At 37.6% G+C, this 19,765-nt stretch overlaps 1 protein-coding gene across 1 annotated transcript in view; it reads left to right on the forward strand.

Moving 5' to 3' along the window:
• Window positions 1-19,309, forward strand: part of LOC131976033 (collagen alpha-6(VI) chain-like) — a 50,107-nt gene extending 30,798 nt beyond the window's left edge. The window contains exons 24-41 of the mRNA XM_059338908.1: window positions 2,080-2,142; window positions 5,265-5,327; window positions 6,080-6,142; window positions 6,215-6,265; window positions 7,166-7,201; window positions 8,367-8,429; window positions 8,525-8,587; window positions 9,226-9,258; window positions 9,555-9,591; window positions 9,794-9,805; window positions 10,325-10,818; window positions 11,256-11,346; window positions 12,502-13,155; window positions 13,756-13,831; window positions 14,059-14,195; window positions 15,283-15,330; window positions 16,205-16,252; window positions 18,144-19,309. Of these exons, the coding sequence (XP_059194891.1) occupies window positions 2,080-2,142; window positions 5,265-5,327; window positions 6,080-6,142; window positions 6,215-6,265; window positions 7,166-7,201; window positions 8,367-8,429; window positions 8,525-8,587; window positions 9,226-9,258; window positions 9,555-9,591; window positions 9,794-9,805; window positions 10,325-10,818; window positions 11,256-11,346; window positions 12,502-13,155; window positions 13,756-13,831; window positions 14,059-14,195; window positions 15,283-15,330; window positions 16,205-16,252; window positions 18,144-18,421 (2,310 nt within the window). The 3' untranslated portion in view covers window positions 18,422-19,309. The remainder of the gene's footprint in view (window positions 1-2,079; window positions 2,143-5,264; window positions 5,328-6,079; window positions 6,143-6,214; window positions 6,266-7,165; window positions 7,202-8,366; window positions 8,430-8,524; window positions 8,588-9,225; window positions 9,259-9,554; window positions 9,592-9,793; window positions 9,806-10,324; window positions 10,819-11,255; window positions 11,347-12,501; window positions 13,156-13,755; window positions 13,832-14,058; window positions 14,196-15,282; window positions 15,331-16,204; window positions 16,253-18,143) is intronic.
• Window positions 19,310-19,765: the final 456 nt, after the last annotated feature.

Consider the following 19,765-nt stretch of genomic DNA (forward strand, 5'->3'; position numbering starts at 1 on the left):
TAATCCAAATAACAGGAGACCAATAACTCTCCGACAGAAACGCACTTGAGGAATAGTTCAGGGGATCATCTAAACACCAGGAGGCCGAGGACGACTCGAGTAAACAGCTTCATACTCCAGAATGAGAACAATCTGATTGAAAGCAGCGGAGGATTGTCAAACAGCTGCACTGAAGGATTCTCCATCATCAACATCCGCTCAGAGACTCTTCACATGTCACAAGAACTCTACAGAGGACTGATGGATCCTTCGCTCCCTCCACTCTTCTTCTTCTTCTTCTTCTTCTATAAATAATGGACGTAGTTTATGTTTAGACACACCCGTCCAGATCTGCTTTCAACAGTTAAAGCTAAATATATATGTTACTGATCGGAGAAAGTGATCGTGAACAAGACAATTTTTAAATAAACCGTGATGAAGTTAAAACAATGAAAGGCTCAAAATTGAGTTTAGATATCCACGTTGCCATGACAAAAATATCTTAAATATACACAAAAATTACAAAAAAAGACACAAAAATTACACAAAAAATCACAAAACTACCAGAAAAAGACACAAAATTACCAAAAAAAGACGCAAAAATATATAAAAAATTGAAAAAATTATGAAAAAAGACACAAAAATTACAAAAAAACAACAAAATAACCAAAATAAGACACAAATAGAAAAAGACAAAACTACCAGAAAAAGACACAAAATTACCAAAAAAGACACTTAATTACAAAAATGACACAAACACAACCAAAAAAACCCCCCAAAAATAAAAAAGACACTTAATTACAAAAGAAGACACAAAAATTACAAAAAAACAACAAAATTACCCAAATAAGACACAAATAGACAATCACAAATATGCCAAAAAAGACACAAAATTACCAAAAAAAAGACACAAAAATTACAAAAAACAACAAAATAACCAAAATAAGACACAAATAGAAAAAGACAAAACTACCAGAAAAAGACACAAAATTACCAAAAAAGACACTTAATTACAAAAATGACACAAACACAACAAAAAAAAATTATAATAATCAAAAAAGAAAACGAAAATTACAAAAGAAGACACAAAACTACCAAAAAACAGGACTAGATGGGGCCATTATTTACACAGTAACATCAGATTGTCTTTAGAAGACTTGAAACTAGAGACTGAGACCAGAATGTTTTCAGAGATAATAAACGAGGTGAGAAGTTGTCTCAGGTTGTTAGAGATAGAGAGGACCGGAGGTGGCGCCCCCTGCTGGAGGTCTGAAGGACTGCAGGTTGCCGCCTGGGGGCAACCTTTCACCAAAACTATAAAAGGTTCCTAAATATGTTCAAACATATTCTGTTTTCCTTCTCATGTTCGTCTTTCTGAAGCTCTTGTTTTGCTCCATGTGTTCCACTTGGTCCGTCCCCAAATACTTTGGTTGATCTTTTACCGCTCAGGAAACACAAAACATCTTTTATTTGTTCACTCTCAGCAGCATACTTGTGGTGCATTGGGAGAAAATTGCTCTCTTTATGTGCTTCCAGGAAATACTTTGACACTTCCCATACCGCCAACAACATCGATAAACTCATTTAAAACTGATGTCAAAGAGTCATGGAGAAGATAGAAATGAGCTGACATAGAAAGTTTGGGGGATTTTTTTGGTCTTTTTTATGTAATGTTATGTCTTGTTGCTCTTTTATGACTTTTTTTGGTCATTTCGTGTCTTCTTTTAGTAAGTTCACACTGAACATTTGGTTGGACTATTTCAGGTTTTCAGGTTTTTCAGGCATTTTCGGTTCATTTCAACGTTTTTAAATAACAAAAAAGACAGAAAAATTACAAAAAACAACAAAATTACCAAAATAAGACACAAATAGAAAAAGACAAAACTACCAGAAAACGACACAAAATTACCAAAAAAGACACTTAATTACAAAAACAAAACAAACATTACCAAAATAATCACAAATCTACCAAAAAAAGACACAAAATTACCAAAAAAGACGTAAAAAAAAGATAGAAATGAGCTGAAATAGAATGTTTTGGGGAGGTTTTTTTGGAAACATTGTGAGAAAATAACGCTGGTGTCTTGTGTGTCTCTGCAGGGACGCAGAGGAGGAAACGGGGACCTTGGACCCAAAGGAATCAACGGTTTTCCAGGACCTCAGGTCGGTACCCTGCGCCCCCTGCTGGTCGTTAGAGAGAATGCAGGTTCGAAGAAGGCCGGTCCGGTCCGGATCTGTTTTAACCCTTTGATGCACAACATGGTCAAAAATGACCCTCATTCATTCCCCATGTTATTTAATGCTGCTGTGTGTTTCTGTGCTCTATCTTTTGATATCAACTTATTTAATGATTGAATATTCCAAGTATTCTTTAAATATCTGGTTTTTGAACAACAGATCAAAGTAGCTTGCAACTACTTAGCCAAGAAGTTAGCTAAGTAGTTAGCTTAGCAAGCTACTTAGCTAACTACTTAGCCAAGAAGTTAGCTAAGTAGTTAGCTTAGCAAGCTACTTAGCCAAATACTTAGCCAAGAAGTTAGCTAAGTAGTTAGCTTAGCAAGCTACTTAGCTAAATACTTAGCCAAGAAGTTAGATAAGTAGTTAGTTTAGCAAGCTACTTAGCTAAATACTTAGCCAAGAAGTTAGCCAAATAGTGAGCTTAGCAAGCTACTTAGCTAAAAAAAAATGGATATGGGTCATTTTTGACCCATGTTGTGCATTAGAAGAGTAGGGACACGAAAAGGGATTTTATTAAAAAATGAATAAAGGAAAACATAAAATTAGGATGTATGATGATCAAAAACAAACTAATTGAGGAAAGCCTGGAATACTGAATGATGAAAATAATTTATTGCAAAGATATAGAACATAAAAATTCAACAAAAAAATGTTGTGCATCAAAGGGTTAAAGCTGCTCTACAACTAAAAAAAGCCTGCAGATTTTATTCAATTATATATAGAAAATTGCAAAAAAGTACTTGTATATTAACATGTCACATAATCAATTATTTTATACTATACACACAGTGTAAAAAAAAATGTTTAAAAAAAAATAGAAGGCAAAGAAAACGTAAACAACCGTTATTTTACATATTCTATTAAAATAAATTCACATTTAAATTATTTTACAGATAATTTCTTCAAAATTTTAGATAACATACGGTTAATATCTGTAATTAAAATGTGTAGCATAATTAAAGTTAATTTTTACTGTAATATGATGGTGACTTTTTACCAATTTTTTTAACGATTTCTTGAATAAAAAAAAAATCTATATTAAATGTAAAGTTTTACTGTCAAAAAACTAAAAGTTTCCTTCATTTTACATTCAGCAACTTGATGTGTATTTGGGTTTTTTTTGCTTATAATTCACTGTAATTTAACATTTAAGGCCAATAAGAAACGAATAGTACTGTAAAAAAAAAAAAAGAAGACCAACTTTTACTTTGTAGTTAATATTTGTAATAACTAATAATGTAGAAAAATATGAAAAACCTTGTTAAATAATACAGTAAATTTCTGTAAAATAACAGTGATTTTTAACAGTGAGTTTTTACAGTGATTTATGGGCCATTATAAACAGGACATAAGGTAAAATATATAAAGTATAAATTATAAGGAAATGAGACCTTATTTGACCTCTCAGATGTTAGATTTGTGTCCGGCTCATTAACCGTAACAACAACAACACGGATCATTAAGAGAAAACATGAACAGGAACGATTGTTTTCAGTTCAGCGCTCGTTACAGTCATTATCTTTCCTCCCACAGAACATTAGTTTGGTTTCATTTTATGATCTCATGCTGCATCTGTTTGTAATCACAGCTCAGTGTGTGTGTGTGTGTATGTGTGTGTGTGTGTGAGCCGACCTCACAGCTTCATTATTTATGATCTGAGAAAGTGTAAAAAAACTTCACTGCAGGCCCAATTATCAGCTCAGTTTAACAACATGGGTTTTTATTGATTTTTTTTGGCATCATAAAAATATTGTGTAATAAAGTGACCTGAGACTTTTTTTCATTCATTTATATATTTATTTTTAAAGGGTTTTTTAGGTTTTTCATTAGTTTACATATTTTTTTAAAAAGATTTCTATGAGCTCAACATTTTATGTATTGTCTGTATTTAATTATCTTTTCAGGTTTTTAATTTATTTATCATTAAAATCTTGGATCAGTTAAAAGTTATCATCGAAAGCCATATATACACACACACACACACACATTACATATATATATATACATATATATATATGTATATATGTATAAACTATATATTTATACATATATATATATACAGTATATATAGTATATAATATTTATATATGTATATATAGTATATATATCGTATATACATATATATACTATATATACTATATATAGTATATATACATACATATATGGTATATATATAGTATATATATATATATATATACACATACATACACAAAAAGTATATATATTTATATATATATTTATACTTTTTTTGTTTGTTTGTTTTTGATTTATATATTTTTTAAAACGTGTCCTTTTTTATTTATTTATTTTAAGAGATTTTTAGGACTTTATTTTGCTCACATTATTATTATTCATATTTTAAATTCTTTTTAATAATTTTTATTTTTTTATTTTTTAAAGATTTCAATGTGCTCAACATTTTATTTATTTAATTATCCTTAAAGGTTTATGGTCTTATTTTAATTTATTTCCAATAGAAAAATATAAAAAAGAATTATTTTTTAATTTATTTAGTTCAGTTTATTAAACATTTTAGTTATTTATATATATAAATATATATATTTTACATTCTGCAAACTACTGAACAAACAATTTGATGTAAAACTGATGAACATCTTTTACACTTTGAAGGTCATTTTGACATCAATGTTGCTTAACTTTAATATAGAATAACATTTATTGTATTAGAATAAATTCACATTAATATGTATAAAATATATAAAGCTCACATACGAGTGCTTGGAATCTTATTGAAATTCATTCTTGTTTTTTAATAAAAATACAATTTTTGGTGAATGTTTTTTTGGGGGTTTTATAGATGAAGAAACAGTTGATTTTATTAGCACACTAAAGAAAATATTGTCTTCAGATAAAATAATCTTTATTATTTATTTAGTTCACCTTTTTATTCAGACTTTATTCAGATTAAGAACAGATTATTAGTCCCATAACGTCAAATGTAAAATAACCATTAAAATACTTGATGTTTGTGTGCAGCAGTTGAAGCTGATGAATCTTTCCTCTGATTATGAATCGTGTCCCTGCAGGGAGGAGCGGGATCACCCGGAGACCAGGGCTCGCTCGGGCGCCGCGGCCCCAACGGACAGAAGGTTGTGACATCACTTCCTGTCATGATTAGAGAAGTTAGAGAATTATCGTTGCTGCTGGTCTGATTAATAACTTAAGATATATTCAACCCTCGGAACCAAAGGTGTGTTTTCTTTAAAAGATCGTCACAAATCGTTCGTTTATCTTAGATATAAACTTTAAAAACAGGCGTTTGAACTTGTCAGAGTTTGAACTTTCCGACGGTCCTTGAACGGATCATCAGTTACGTAAGTTTCCTTTTATAAAAAGTGACAAAAACTTGTGTTAAATGTTGATATTTGTGTCGGATTCTCTTTAGGACAGGAGAGGCTGTTTACACAGAGCAGAGAGGAGCGGACAGGAGAGGCTGTTTACACAGAGCAGAGAGGAGAGGACAGGAGAGGCTGTTTACACAGAGCAGAGAGGAGAGGACAGGAGAGGCTGTTTACACAGAGCTGAGAGGAGAGGACAGGAGAGGCTGTTTACACAGAGCAGAGGGGAGAGGACAGGAGAGGCTGTTTACACAGAGCAGAGAGGAGAGGACAGGAGAGGCTGTTTACACAGAGCAGAGAGGAGAGGACAGGAGAGGCTGGAAACATGATGATACTTCAATTTTTGGAGAAAACTATTACTAAACTAACTATACTTTTTGTCCTTTTGGTCATTTTACTTTTTTCTTTTTAATCTTTCTGTATTTTTTTGTAGTTTGTGTCTTTTTTTGTTTTATTTTTACCCTTTGTTGTTGTTGTTTGAGTTGTTGTTGTTGTTGTTGAAGGGCCAACCAGGAGAGCCGGGGGTTAAAGGTGCTAAGGGACCACTGGGACCTCGAGGGATGCCGGTAAGAAGCTGAACATCAGCTGCGTTTCTCAATAAAAACTGTTGTTTAAGCTTCGGTGCATCTGTGTTTCAGGGTCAGGACGGGAGAGACGGATACGGCCCTCAGGGGCCCGACGGGCCCAAGGTACAGCTGACAACACCTCCATCCACATTTAGAGCAATGTTTAACTAAATATGCCGAAAATAATCGAAAAAAAAATTGAGAAACACAGAGTGAATTCTTCAGAAAATCTTCTCAAAGTTTAAGAGAATAATACAATATAATATAATAATAGTCAGCAAACTGAAGATATAAAACTTTCCGTTTCATTTATTATGTATTTATTCAAAAGTTTTTAGATCTTTCTTTATTTTATAAAGTTTTAAAAAGATGTCAGTGTGTTCAATATTTAATTTATTTAATTATCCTTAAATCCTTAATTTATTCATAAGAAAACATTATTATTAAGTAAATAAAACTGTCTGTCTAAAACTGTCTATGTGGAAAAGCTATATATATATATATATATATATATATATATATATATTTATATATATGATATATTTCTATGATTTTTTTCAAAATTTTTAGGTTTTCAAGACTTGAATTTATTGATTTACTGAACGTGATTTTTGCTGAAATCTTCTGAAAGTTTAAGAGAATAAACTAAATTATTAAACTTTCAACATTATCCATCCAAATTTGGAGCAAATTCTGAACAAGTTTACAAAAAATATTCTGAATAAAACAAACACATATTTGTTCATCATGGTTTTTAAAATTATTTTTATTATATAATTTATTTTTTATTATTTTTATTTATTTATTCAAAAAAGCTTTGAAAGGGTTCAAATTCTGGAACTGAATTATTTTATAATGTATTTTTATACTGCACAAATGCAACATATAACACATATTATTATTATTATCATTATTATTATTATTATTATTATTATTATTATTATTATTATTATTATTATAGACACTTATCATCTTGATGTCGGGGGATTTTATCCAAAGTCTGATTATTGCTTCTCTTTGCAGGGAGATCCTGGTTTCCCTGGTTACCCTGGGTTACGGGTGAGTCCATCCTGAATCAAACCTCCAAGAGTTTGTTGTTGAATGTGAACAGTTTGTTGGATGTGAACAGTTTGTTGTTGGATGTGAACAGTTTGTTGGATGTGAACAGTTTGTTGGATGTGAAAAGTTTGTTGGATGTGAACAGTTTGTTGTTGGATGTGAACAGTTTGTTGTTGGATGTGAACAGTTTGTTGGATGTGAACAGTTTGTGGTTGGATGTGAACAGTTTGTTGGATGTGAACAGTTTGTTGTTGGATGTGAACAATTTGTTGGATGTGAACAGTTTGTTGGATGTGAACAGTTTGTTGTTGGATGTGAACAATTTGTTGGATGTGAACAGTTTGTTGTTGGATGTGAACAGTTTGTTGGATGTGAACAGTTTGTTGTTGGATGTGAACAGTTTGTTGGATGTGAACAGTTTGTTGGATGTGAACAGTTTGTTGTTGGATGTGAAAAGTTTGTTGGAAGTGAAAAGTTTGTTGGATGTGAACAGTTTGTTGTTGGATGTGAACAGTTTGTTGGATGTGAACAGTTTGTGGTTGGATGTGAACAGTTTGTTGGATGTGAACAGTTTGTTGTTGGATGTGAACAGTTTGTTGGATGTGAACAGTTTGTTGTTGGATGTGAACAGTTTGTTGGATGTGAACAGTTTGTTGTTGGATGTGAACAGTTTGTTGGATGTGAACAGTTTGTTGGATGTGAACAGTTTGTTGTTGGATGTGAAAAGTTTGTTGGATGTGAAAAGTTTGTTGGATGTGAACAGTTTGTTGTTGGATGTGAGCAGTTTGTTGTTGGATGTGAACAGTTTGTTGTTGGATGTGAAAAGTTTGTTGTTGGATGTGAACAGTTTGTTGTTGGATGTGAACAGTTGTTGTTGGATGTGAACAGTTGTTGTATGTGAACAGTTTGTTGTTGGATGTGAACAGTTGTTGTATGTGAACAGTTTGTTGGATGTGAACAATTTGTTGTTAAGGATGTGAACAGTTTGTTGTTGGATGTGAATAGTTTGTGGTTGTATGTGAACAGTTTGTTGTTGGATGTAAACAGTTTGTTGGATGTGAACAGTTTGTTGGATGTGAACAATTTGTTGATGGATGTGAACAGTTTGTTGTTGGATGTGAATAGTTTGTGGTTGTATGTGAACAGTTTGTTGTGGTGTGTTCAGGGCGAGGCTGGTCAGGAAGGAACCAAAGGATATCCAGGAGGTAAAGGGAACCGAGGTCGAGGGGTGAGTCTCTGCATACCACCATGTGCTTTTTATTTCCTATTTTCTTATCCATTGGGTTTTTTTTGCTTCATCTGTGTCTTTTTTTATTTCTGCAGGGAAACTCAGGTGGGCCAGGAGGGCCGGGCGTGCCGGGAGAACCTGGACCTCCAGGACGCAAGGTGACCTCAGGACACTTCATCTCAGTATTAAACTAAAAACGGTCCCTGAGAAGAATCTCCGGCTCAGCAGAGCTATGATTCAACCAGATTCCATTCAGAAAACAGTCATTTTAACAGCAGTTTTCTTGTGTTCTTGCAGACATACCTGACAAAGCACCAATTCAGACTTTTTCCACATCAGCATCATGTTGGAGTTATTTCAGCATGCTTTTGTACCAATAATGACATTAATTATACTTAAAAGTTCAGTTTGTTTTTACACACTGCTGTAGTAGTGGTAGTCAGCTGTTATTAATATTATTCATTTTGTGTCCTTTTTGTCATTTTGTGTCTTTTTTTTTGTCATTTTGTGTATTTTTTTGTCATTTTGTGTCTTCTTTTTTAGTTTTTAGTTTGTTTTTTTACCTGATCATGAAACACTAGTGGGCACTCATAAAAGTGTTGATATATAAATTCCATTTTGTTCCTATTTTGAGTTTATTTGTATGCTGTAGTAGCGGCAGTCAGCTGAGCTTTGTTATTTTAATCATTTTAACAGTAATTTTCTCGTGTATCTGCAGACAGACCTGAAGAAGCATCAGACAGACTTTTGTGGAGAAAATGATAAATAACTAATAATCTTCCTTTTCCTCGATCAGGGTCCCAAAGGTCCTCCTGGAGTCAGAGGCAAGGTGAGTCAAATAATGTATCTTATGATATATCTATAATTATTATTATTAATAATAATAATAATAATAATAATATTTGCATGATTGATACATTTTTTTAGATTGTTACATTTATTTTTCATTGTTTTAGATGTTTTTCAGACTTTTATTCATTTATTCATATATTTATATTAAAGGTTTTTAGGTCTTTCATTAGTTTATATATTTTTTTATTTTTAGGTGCTCAATATTTATTTTTGCATTTATCATTAAAGTTGTTATGAAAAATATGAATAAACAACATATTTTATTGATCTCAGGAGTGCCTGCTGATCACCAAAATCAGAGAGAATTGTGGTGAGTCTTCATTTATTTCTCACTTTCTTATTTCTCTCAGTGTTCTGTTTCTGTGAAAAAAAGTTATCAAATACTTCATAAATACTCTTTTACAATGTCATTTTTTTTCATCTTTACAAGTCAAATGTGTAAAATAAATCTAAATAAATGGCAGAATGTATCTGCAAACTAAAATTGAACATGTTTTTTCTCCTCCACACAGCTTGTTACCGAGGTTTGTATATCTCATTTTCTGTCACTCACAGTTTGGTGAGTATGAAACAAAACAAAAGAGAACAAGTTAATTCACCTTTTAACCTTTTTTTAGTTTGACGTCACAGTTTTGGTTATTTTACGTCATTTTTGGGTCCTTTTTGTTAATTGTGTTTCTTCTTTGGTCACTTGATACCTTTTTTTAGTCATTTTGTGTCTTCTTTGGTCATGTTATGCCTTTTTTGGTCATTTTGTGTCTTTTTTGGTCACTTTACGTATTTTTTGGTCATTTTGTGTCTTCTTTGTTCACTTAGTACCTCTTTTGGTCATTTTGTGTCTTTTTTGGTCACTTTACATATTTTTTTGGCCATTTTGTGTCTTTTTTGGTCACTTTACATATTTTTTGGGTCATTTTGTGCCTTTTTGGGAAATTTTGTGTTTGTTTTTCATCGTGACACTTGTGGGCACTCGGAAAAGTGTTTATACATGAATTCCTTTTTATTCCCATTCTGAGTTTGTTTCTCCTCACTACCTCCTGCAGGTGAATTGCAGTGCCCGGCCTTCCCCACGGAGCTGGTGTTCGGCCTGGACATGTCGGAGGACGTGACCCCGGTGGCCTTCGAGCGGCAGCGCTCCGCCCTGCTGTCCCTGCTGGACGACATCACCATCTCCGAGAGCAACTGTCCGACTGGCGCTCGCGTCGCTGTGGTGGGTTTCAGCGAGGACACCAAGTACCTGATCCGCTTCCAGGACTACCGCCGCAAGAACCAGCTGATCGAAGCCGTGAAGAACATCGCCCTGGAGAGGACGGCCAAGCGGCGCCAGCTGGGCGCCGCCATGCGCTTCGTGGGTCAGAACGTCTTCAAGCGCGTCCGAGCGGGACTTCTGATGAGGAAGGTGGCCGTCTTCTTCTCCAACGGGCAGTCGCAGGACGGTTCTGACGTGGTCACAGCCGTGATGGAGTACCGCGCGAACAGCATCAACTCGGCGGTCATCTCCCTGAGGAACGCTGCGTCTGTCCAGCGAGCGATTGAGGTACGTTTTGTTCATCAGAACACCAGACGCTGTCAGAAGTGTCAATCAACTGACCGATCGCCTCAAACTTCAGACGCCAGGACAGTTTTTAAACCCAAATATCAGACCGCACAACATGTTCGCCCTCCAAGATAATCACTTTGTGTTTCTCCACGTTTACAGGTGAAAGCTGTGCTTCTGTTCCTCAGAATCAGAGAACAAATACTAGAAGTCGTTGATAGCAGCAAAAGGGAGTTTTTGGCAGCTTGTTTGGCCTTCAAACACAGAGCTTAATTCCAACATCCTTCAAGTCTTCCTGTTCAGTTAAAATTACCATCTGGTGTCAAAAATGTGTCTTCACTGACAAATAAATCATAATCTTGGAGAACACAGACAAGAAATGATGTACTTTTCAGTCTGGAGATGGATAACTAACAACAGCTGCTGCTTCTCCTCAGCTCGACGACTCGAGGAACTCCGTGTTCACGGTGCTTGGGAAGGACCAGGCCGCTGACCTGAAGAAGGTCCAGAACTGCATCATCTGTTATGGTAAGCACCCATTAATAGGCATCAGTAATAGTATTTAAATGTGAGTTGTCTGCAGGGTTTCTGTGCTTTGAACAAAGTGCTTTGTCAGATCAAGCAGATGCTTCTTGAAATCTTCTCTCCCACATCTTTCCAACTTTAAGATCAGAGTGGCAGAGTGATCATTTTTACGGCTTTTCAAAATCAATCTTTGTCGAGGTTAGAGGTGTGAAAGCAAGCAGGGATTGAACTTCTTCTTCTTTTATGATTCTTAACCTACAACTTCAATTAATTTTTGGTGTCAACGAAATGCAACACCATGAATGTCTTCAAGAAGGAAGTCTTCAGTCTTAAACACCATCGGACCAACAATTATTTTGTTTCAAGCACACCAGAGACTTCTAACCACCCACTTGTTCCTGTGCACACTAGAGGTCAGTTGGCAGAAAAACGTTACTGACACTTACCTGAACCAGGTTCTGTCCAAGAAAATTAAAACTAAATTGGAGACAAGAAACACTCTTGGTCTAACCCTCCCTCTCGACTTACTGGATCCATCCATCAAGTATTCAAGGCGTCCTTCTTCCCTGCAATGTTTCCCAGCTTTTTTCTGGTGAACTCAGACCTAATACCAGTTGGACATGCCAAGAAGACCTTTAACATCACTGCTGACCCCAAGACCCCAGGATACTCCAGCTTCGCTTGGGGCACTCCAAACCTGCAAGGCTGCAATACGCCATTTTCAAGCAGAGTCCCCAAATGGCTCCAGCTCCTTATTCCTGCAGGACCAGCCAACACACCATCAGGATCCTCCCCAAACACAAAGAACATGAACCCTGAAGAACCATCGCAGTATCCGTGCAAAAGTAAGACAATTGTTTTACGATAAAGACAAACTCTGCATTGCTTTTTTGGAGATCCACAATCGCCGAAAAGTCATTTTTTCAGTACGTCAGCAGAAGCTGGAGCCTCCTTCTCCAGAGTCCTTTTCTGAAACATGGGAGCTACCAGCCAGTCTGTATATCCGGAGCGTTCTGTGTCTCAGTTTGTTTGACCTTTACCAGAGAGTTGGACAAGGCTTCTTCCAAGTTTAAATCAGAAGTTCCTCATTGTTGTAAGAAATGTTTGCTAGTTAAACCAAGCTCATTGACTTCTCTGTGATTATTGTTGTTTGTTCAGACCCCTGCAGGAGTTCAGAGATGTGCCCTGCCATCCCGAACCCTCTGCCGCCTCAGGAGGTGGATCTGGACCTGGTCATGGTGCTGGACAGCTCCAGGGAGGTGAAGGCTGATGAGTACACCGGCGTACAGGAGCTGCTGGGCTCCGTGGTGGAGCAGCTGGCCGTGAGCCCGCAGCCCCGCAGGGCCGGCAGCCAGGCCCGGGTGGCCGTGGTCCAGCAGAGCGGCACCCAGGCCGTCAAGGTGGAGTTCGGATTCGGACACTACCAGAACCACAACCAGATGAGGAGGCACCTGATCCGGAACATGACGAAGCAGGACGGCTCCTCGGCGCTGGGCCGGACACTGGAGTACACCCTGAAGGAGGTGCTCCTGAAGGCCGGCCAGCCCCGCAAGAGGAAGGCCATGCTGACCGTGGTGGGGACCAAGACGGCCCACGAGGACCGAGCCAAGCTGCGCTACATCTCCCAGAAGGCCAAGTGTGAGGGCGTGGCGCTGTTCGTGGTGACGGTCGGCGAGCGCTACGACCGGGTGCAGGTGGAGGAGCTGGCCAGTCTGCCTCTGCAGCAGCACCTGATCCACGTGGACCGACTGAAGGCCGACGAGCAGGGCTACACACAGCGCTTCTTCAGGGTCTTCCTCTCCGCCCTCGGCAGTAAGACCACACTCACACAGACTCACAGAGACTCTGTCTGTCCTCAGAGCTTTCTCTTCAAAACATACAATATAATAAATCATCCTTAGATTTCTTTTGCTCATAGAAAGTAGGAAATGTTTTTTAGGTAAAAAACATTTCCTACTTTCCTTGACAAAATGAACTCGCTAGAAGTAATATTTTAAGTCGTTTGTATTGTTTCTAAGCAGCAAGAAACTTAAAAAAGTAAATTTTCATGTTTGTACTTTGACTTCTATAATTCAACTTTCCAGAAGGACATTACATTTTTTGTTAAATATTTATTCGACAGCTACGGAAACTTTTTCCTGGTGTAAAGATTTCACACAAAATATAAAATCATCCTTCAAAACAAGTTAGTTAAACATCATGAACCATCTGTTATAATAACAACAATCCTTTAATATGACATTATAATATCACATGTTATGACATCACATTCTGCCTCATGAGTACTTTCACTTTTGACACTTTGTTTGTTTGTTTTACTGAAAAATGCTTGTGTACTTTTTTACTTGTTGTGGAGTATTTTAAAATGTAAATACCTGTCCATCACTGTGTGAATGTATCTGTTTGTTTCAGAGGGGATTAACACGTATCCTCCTCCTGCTACGAAACGGACGTGCGGCGATCTGGTTGAACCAGAGGAAACAAACGGGTAAATAGGATTTTCTACAGATTTACACACAAGTTAATCCTTTGGAGTCTATGGCCATTCTGCCCATATATCCCACTTAAAAAACATTGTTTTACTGTGACATGTTGGTAAAATGAGACGAAGCTAATGGTGATCTGGCAGGAAAGAAATCTTAGAAAAATGATTCCATGAAAAAATATGAAATGGTGAGTCAGTGAGAGTGCGTGTGTGTTTGTGTGTGTGTCCAGTCAGGGGTCAGCTGACTTCCTCGAGTTGGGCGACTCGAGCTTTCCTGAGCAGAGACAGACTCAGATCGAACAGCACAATGTCATCGACACTTTGCTGGTCGGAGGGCGAGAGCAGAGTTTCCTCTCAGCAGCTAAAGGTAGCACACACACACTCACACACACACATACGCACACACACGCACACACACACAGATAAACACACACACACACAGTGAGATCCAAGTGTCCAATTTGGGATACAGTTAGCACACGGCTAATTCACTGGCGTTAGCGTCCTTTAGCTGACTCTTGTAAACCCGAGGCTAACGTACATGGTTAAAAAGATTCAAAGATAAAACACCACTTTATTAATTGGAAACACAACATGGTCATTTATATTAGTAGTTAATGTCAAAGTTTGACAGAACGTTAGCTAATAGTCAGCTGATGTGGGATACAGTGACGCTAGCTATTAGCCCTGTACAGCCCTTTATTATGTTAAGCTCCTAGCAACATTGCTAGCTAGCTTAACGTGCACATTTTACTGATGGTATCATTAACATCAGTTTGTTGGACTAGTTCTGCACTAGTAGTGGTAAGAATACTAGTTGACAGGAACCATAGCTGTTAAATTGGGTTTGGGTTATCTCATCTAGCAGCTACCATCGTTAGTTAGCTCATGTTTGCTAGCATCTTAACTTGGAGCAGACATTTGTGAGTCTGTTGATCTCTGAGATTTTAAGTTGGAGTGGGCTCTACCACACTGTTTAATCCACGGCGAGCAACACTCCTCGTTTTTTGAGTTTTGGAAAAGGGGAAAAATCGACTCCTCGATTTGAACTCTGAGTTACCTGGTGTCAGACTGGTTCACCTTGTTGCTCAGAGCTCAAAGCTTGACGGACCTTTTTCTCTTAGTATTGGTTGCTAAGGTAGGATTGGACGAGGAGCGTTCGGGGGAGGAGTACAAACTGTACATCAAACAGATATTTAGAGTTTTTATTAATCCAGGTTGTCTATAAAAACTCTCTGTGGTGTTTGGTGACGTTCAGATCACTGTGACAGGAAACTTAGCTGGGTGTGAAGTCAGTAAACAATTGTTATAAAACCTCAGGAAGATCAGACAGATTGCTGCTGGTGAAATAGTCTGATCGTCTGTGGTATATGTTAAAATGTACAGTACTGTGAAAATGAATTTCCCCCTGGGGACAATAAAATCTAATCTAATCCTGTTGTCGTCTCTGACAGATCCCAACATCCTGACGGAGCCGAAGCCGACCAGCTTCAACTCTAAAGGTAAGAACCGAACCGAACCGATCTGATCATTTCTGTTGTTCTACTGAACTCCGGAAGCTGTTCGTTTTCATCCCATGTTCGTAAGTTATATTACAGATTTTTTTTCTTTAAAATACAGATAATATACAGTAAATATCTGTATTTAAATATATATAAATATATTTCTGTAGAATGTGTTTTTTTCTTGTTTTACTTTTATATGCAGTTAAATGTTTTCTGACAGACTTTTTACAGCTTCCTTATGATTTAAAAAAACAAATAAAACTGTAAAATAATACAGTACATTTTTGGAAAATAACTCTCCTTTTTAACAGGTAAAAAAGAAAACACAATCATTTTCTTTATTATTTTACAGGGTTTTTCCTGTTTTTTTGTGCAAAGTGCAAATGCCATAAAAAAAGATAAATTACTTTTATTTCAAATTTTAACCATAAAATAAAAGTAGAAATCTGTAAATTAATATAATGGGCACAGCATACACAGCATATTGCTGAATGTAAACTTAAGGCAACTCTCTATTTTCTTACAGTAGAACTTTAAATTTAATGTAATTTTTTTTTTTTAAAGAAACGTTAAAAAACCATAATAGGTCTGACATAAAAAGTTGCCGTCATAATAAAATTAAAGAAACTTTAGTTATTCTCCAGATATATGTATTAAAAAAACAGATATTAACTGTAAATTATCTGTATTTTTAAAGAAATTATCTGTTCACACACACACACACACACACACACACACACACAAACACAAACACACACAAAAATTGAATAATAATTCAGGTGATTTTCTAAACATTTTTGTGGTGCCAATTTTTTCAAAAAACAGCTTATTAATCGTACAATTTTTTTCTGTTGTCCTTCGTCTCTGACAGACCCAGACATCCTGACGGAGCCGCCACTGACCAGCTCCAACCCGAAATGTAAGAAAAGAAAAGAACAGAACCGCTCTGATCATTTCTGTTGTTTTACACACACACACACACCCCTTCCCATCTAATCAACACTTCCTTGACTACTGGCTGCTTTCCTAACTCTCTGAAGGAAGCTAGGGTGAATCCTCTCCTAAAGAGATCTACCCTCGACCCATCCTTAGTGGACAACTACCGACCCGTCTCTCTCCTGCCGTTCCTCTCCAAAACTCTGGAACGGGCTATCTTCAATCAGCTGTCCTCCTATCTGCATGGGCACAACCTCCTTGACCCTCACCAGTCTGGTTTCAAGAAGGGCCACTCAACAGAGACTGCCCTTCTCGCTGCGACTGAACAGCTTCACAAGGCGAAGGTGGCCTCTCTTCTTCTGTGGTGGTTCTACTGGACCTTTCTGTTGATCATCAGATCCTCATCTCCACCCTTCTCCACCTGGGAGTATCTGGCTCCACCTTGTCTCTGCTCTAGTCCTATCTCAAGGACCGCACCTCCTCTGTAACTTAGAGGGGTTCTGTTTCAGAACCCTGTCCACTCACCACCGGGGTCCCTCAAGGCTCTGTCCTTGGTCCACTCCTTTTCTCAGTTTACATCAACTCCCTTGGCTCCCTCATCCACTCGCATGGCTTCTCCTATCATAGCTATGCCGACGACACCCAGCTAATCCTCCTCATCTCCCCAGTCCGAAACACATGCAACAGCACGTATCTCTGCATGTCTGGCCGACATCTCCCAGTGGATGTCCTCACACCACCTCAAACTCAACCTGGAAAAGACTGAGCTACTCTACCTCCCAGGGAAGGGCTCTGACCTCTGACCTCCACATCACTGTCCAGAACACAGTGGTTCCTCCACCGTGACGCTAAAAACCTTGGTGGGGCTCTCGACAACCAACTGACCCTCTCAACAAACATCACCGCCACCACCAGATCTTGCAGATTCTTGCTGCAAAACATCAGGAGAATCCGCCCGTTTCTCACCCAGAAGGCAGCTCAGGTCCTGGTCCAGGTCCTGGTCGTGGTCCTGGTCATTTGAGTTGAGTTGAGTTTATTTATTTAAAACAGGGACAATACATATTATTGAACATATACATGTAAATATGCAAGATTATAGCCAACGGCTAATTTCCATCTTTAGTCCCTTTGGCAGGTTGATGCCAATACCATAACCATAGCAATAAAATCAATAAAACAACAGTAACAACAAGTAGAACAGTTGGCCTTCCTGGCCAGAATGAGCAGGAGGAGTAATTACAGAGAGAGAGATAGTCACGCTTGGACTACTGCAGCTCCCTCATGGCAGGTCTGCTGCCAAAGCCCTCCGACCTCTACAACTCATCCAGAATGCAGCTGCTCCATTGGTCTTCAACCAGCACCTCCTCCCTCCCTCCTCTGGCGTACTCTGCTGCTAACGGTTCAGGTCCAGCTTACATCCAGGACCTGGTCCAACTCTACACCCCTACCCGTCCTCTACGCTCTGCATCAGCCAAACAGCTGGAGACCCCCACCCAGCGAGGGTCAACTCGCCTCAAAACCACCTCCAGACTTTTCTCTGTCCTGGCTCCCAAATGGTGGAAGGAGCTCCCTACCAACACCAGGACCTCAGACAGCCTGGACATCTTCCAACAATACCTCGGTTAAGTCATGGTCGCTAATATTAAAAAACAACAAAAAACAACAACCCTCATCTTCTTTAGCACATTGCGTTACACTTATAAATCACTCCTGTCGCGGTTACAGTTGGCTCTTAAAACTTATACACTTCCTGTGTTCCTGTGGTCTGAGGCTAGTACTACCAAGTTGAATGCACTTATTGTAAGTCGCTTTGGACAAAAGTCAGCGAAATGACATGTAATAATGTAATCATGTCTCTCTCTGTCTCCGTCCAGCCGTCTGTCTCCTCCCCGTGGAGTCCGGCAGCTGCAGGAACTACTCCGTCAAGTGGTCCTTCGACAGGAATAAGGGCCGCTGCTCTCCCTTCTGGTACAGCGGCTGCGGCGGCAACCAAAACCAATTTGAGACTAAAGGAGAATGTGAGAAAATCTGTCCAACCACGAGTGGATTAGCAGCCGTAGCAGGAGGACGAGGAGCCAGAGGAGGAAGAGGAGCATGGAGAAGAAGAGGAGGTGTGGCGGGGCTGCGTCGCCGGCCTGCTGGTTTACAATGAACGAGAATCTGAAAAATGTTCCAGAAACACACATGCATCTTCACGGAAAAGTACCGAGGCGAGAGTCTACAGGTTGTTTTGTTTTTTCATGCACTGGTCAGTTTTTTAAAGTTTTGGGCTATTTTTTCCTCCCATAACATGTCTTCTTTTAGAAAACTTTTGGGTGCATATTTGACGATAAATTCAGTCAAAGTTATCCTTATGTCCTGGAAATATTGTGCAAATGAACTCATATTTAATGAGTTCATACCTCATTTGCATATCTAAACATACAATTTCAGAAAACTTGCAAATGCAAAAACTGGGGAAGTTTCATGGTGATATACAGTCGTGGAAGAATTATTAGACCATTTTTTTCTTCAATTTCTTGTTCATTTTAATGCCTGGTACAACTAAAGGTACATTTGTTTGATAACAACAAAAATAGCTGATAAGAGGTTAATTTAAGAGCTTTAACACGATGTTGGTTATTATCAATAAAACCATGTTAAATATCTAGATATCAGCTTTTAAATTAAACTCTTATTAGCTATTTTTGTAGTTATTATTATATTTGTCAAAACAAATGTACCTTTAGTTGAACCAGACAATAAAATGAATAGGAAACTGAAGAAAGCAATGGTCTAATCATTTTTTCCGTGACTGTAGATTTGACTATAAATTCAGTCAAATGAATGCATATTTGATGAGTTCATACCTCATTTGCATATCAAAAATACAATTTCAGAAAACTTGCAAATGCAGAAAAATATTGTCTTAATGTGAATAACAAACTGAGGAAGTTTCATCGTGAAAAATGACACTATTCACCTGCAGACTGCAAACCAAAACAGCATCAGAAGCTGCCTCCACTTCCTTTCCTTGAACATGCATGTAGAGTTTTTTACAGCGGCGTAAATACGGATCCGGGAAGGGGGGAATATTTTGAGAAAAGAGACTTTAAGAGATTAAAGTGACAAATCTACGAGAAAAAAAGTCTACGAGATTAAAAGTGGCAAATTTGCTGAAAAAAGTCGCAGATTTACAAGATTAAAATTGACAAATCTGCTACAAAAAAAGTCACAGATTTACAAGATTTAAAGTGGCAAATGTGCGAGAAAAAAGTTGCAGATTTGTGAGATTTTTTTTTTTCAAATCTACAAAAAAAAGGTTGCAGGTATATGAGATTAAAATTGGCAAATCTGCCACTTTTTTTCTGTTCAGGTTTCCTTGACAAAGACAAAACACTATTTTTCAGACTTTTTTTCTCATAAATCTGTAAATTTGTGAGTTTTTTCTCAAAATATTACCCCCTTCCCCTGGATCCCTATTATTATCAATTTTTTTCATACTTGGCCCTTATAC

Source organism: Centropristis striata, chromosome 8 (assembly GCF_030273125.1).
Source record: "Centropristis striata isolate RG_2023a ecotype Rhode Island chromosome 8, C.striata_1.0, whole genome shotgun sequence".
NCBI lineage: Eukaryota > Metazoa > Chordata > Actinopteri > Perciformes > Serranidae > Centropristis > Centropristis striata.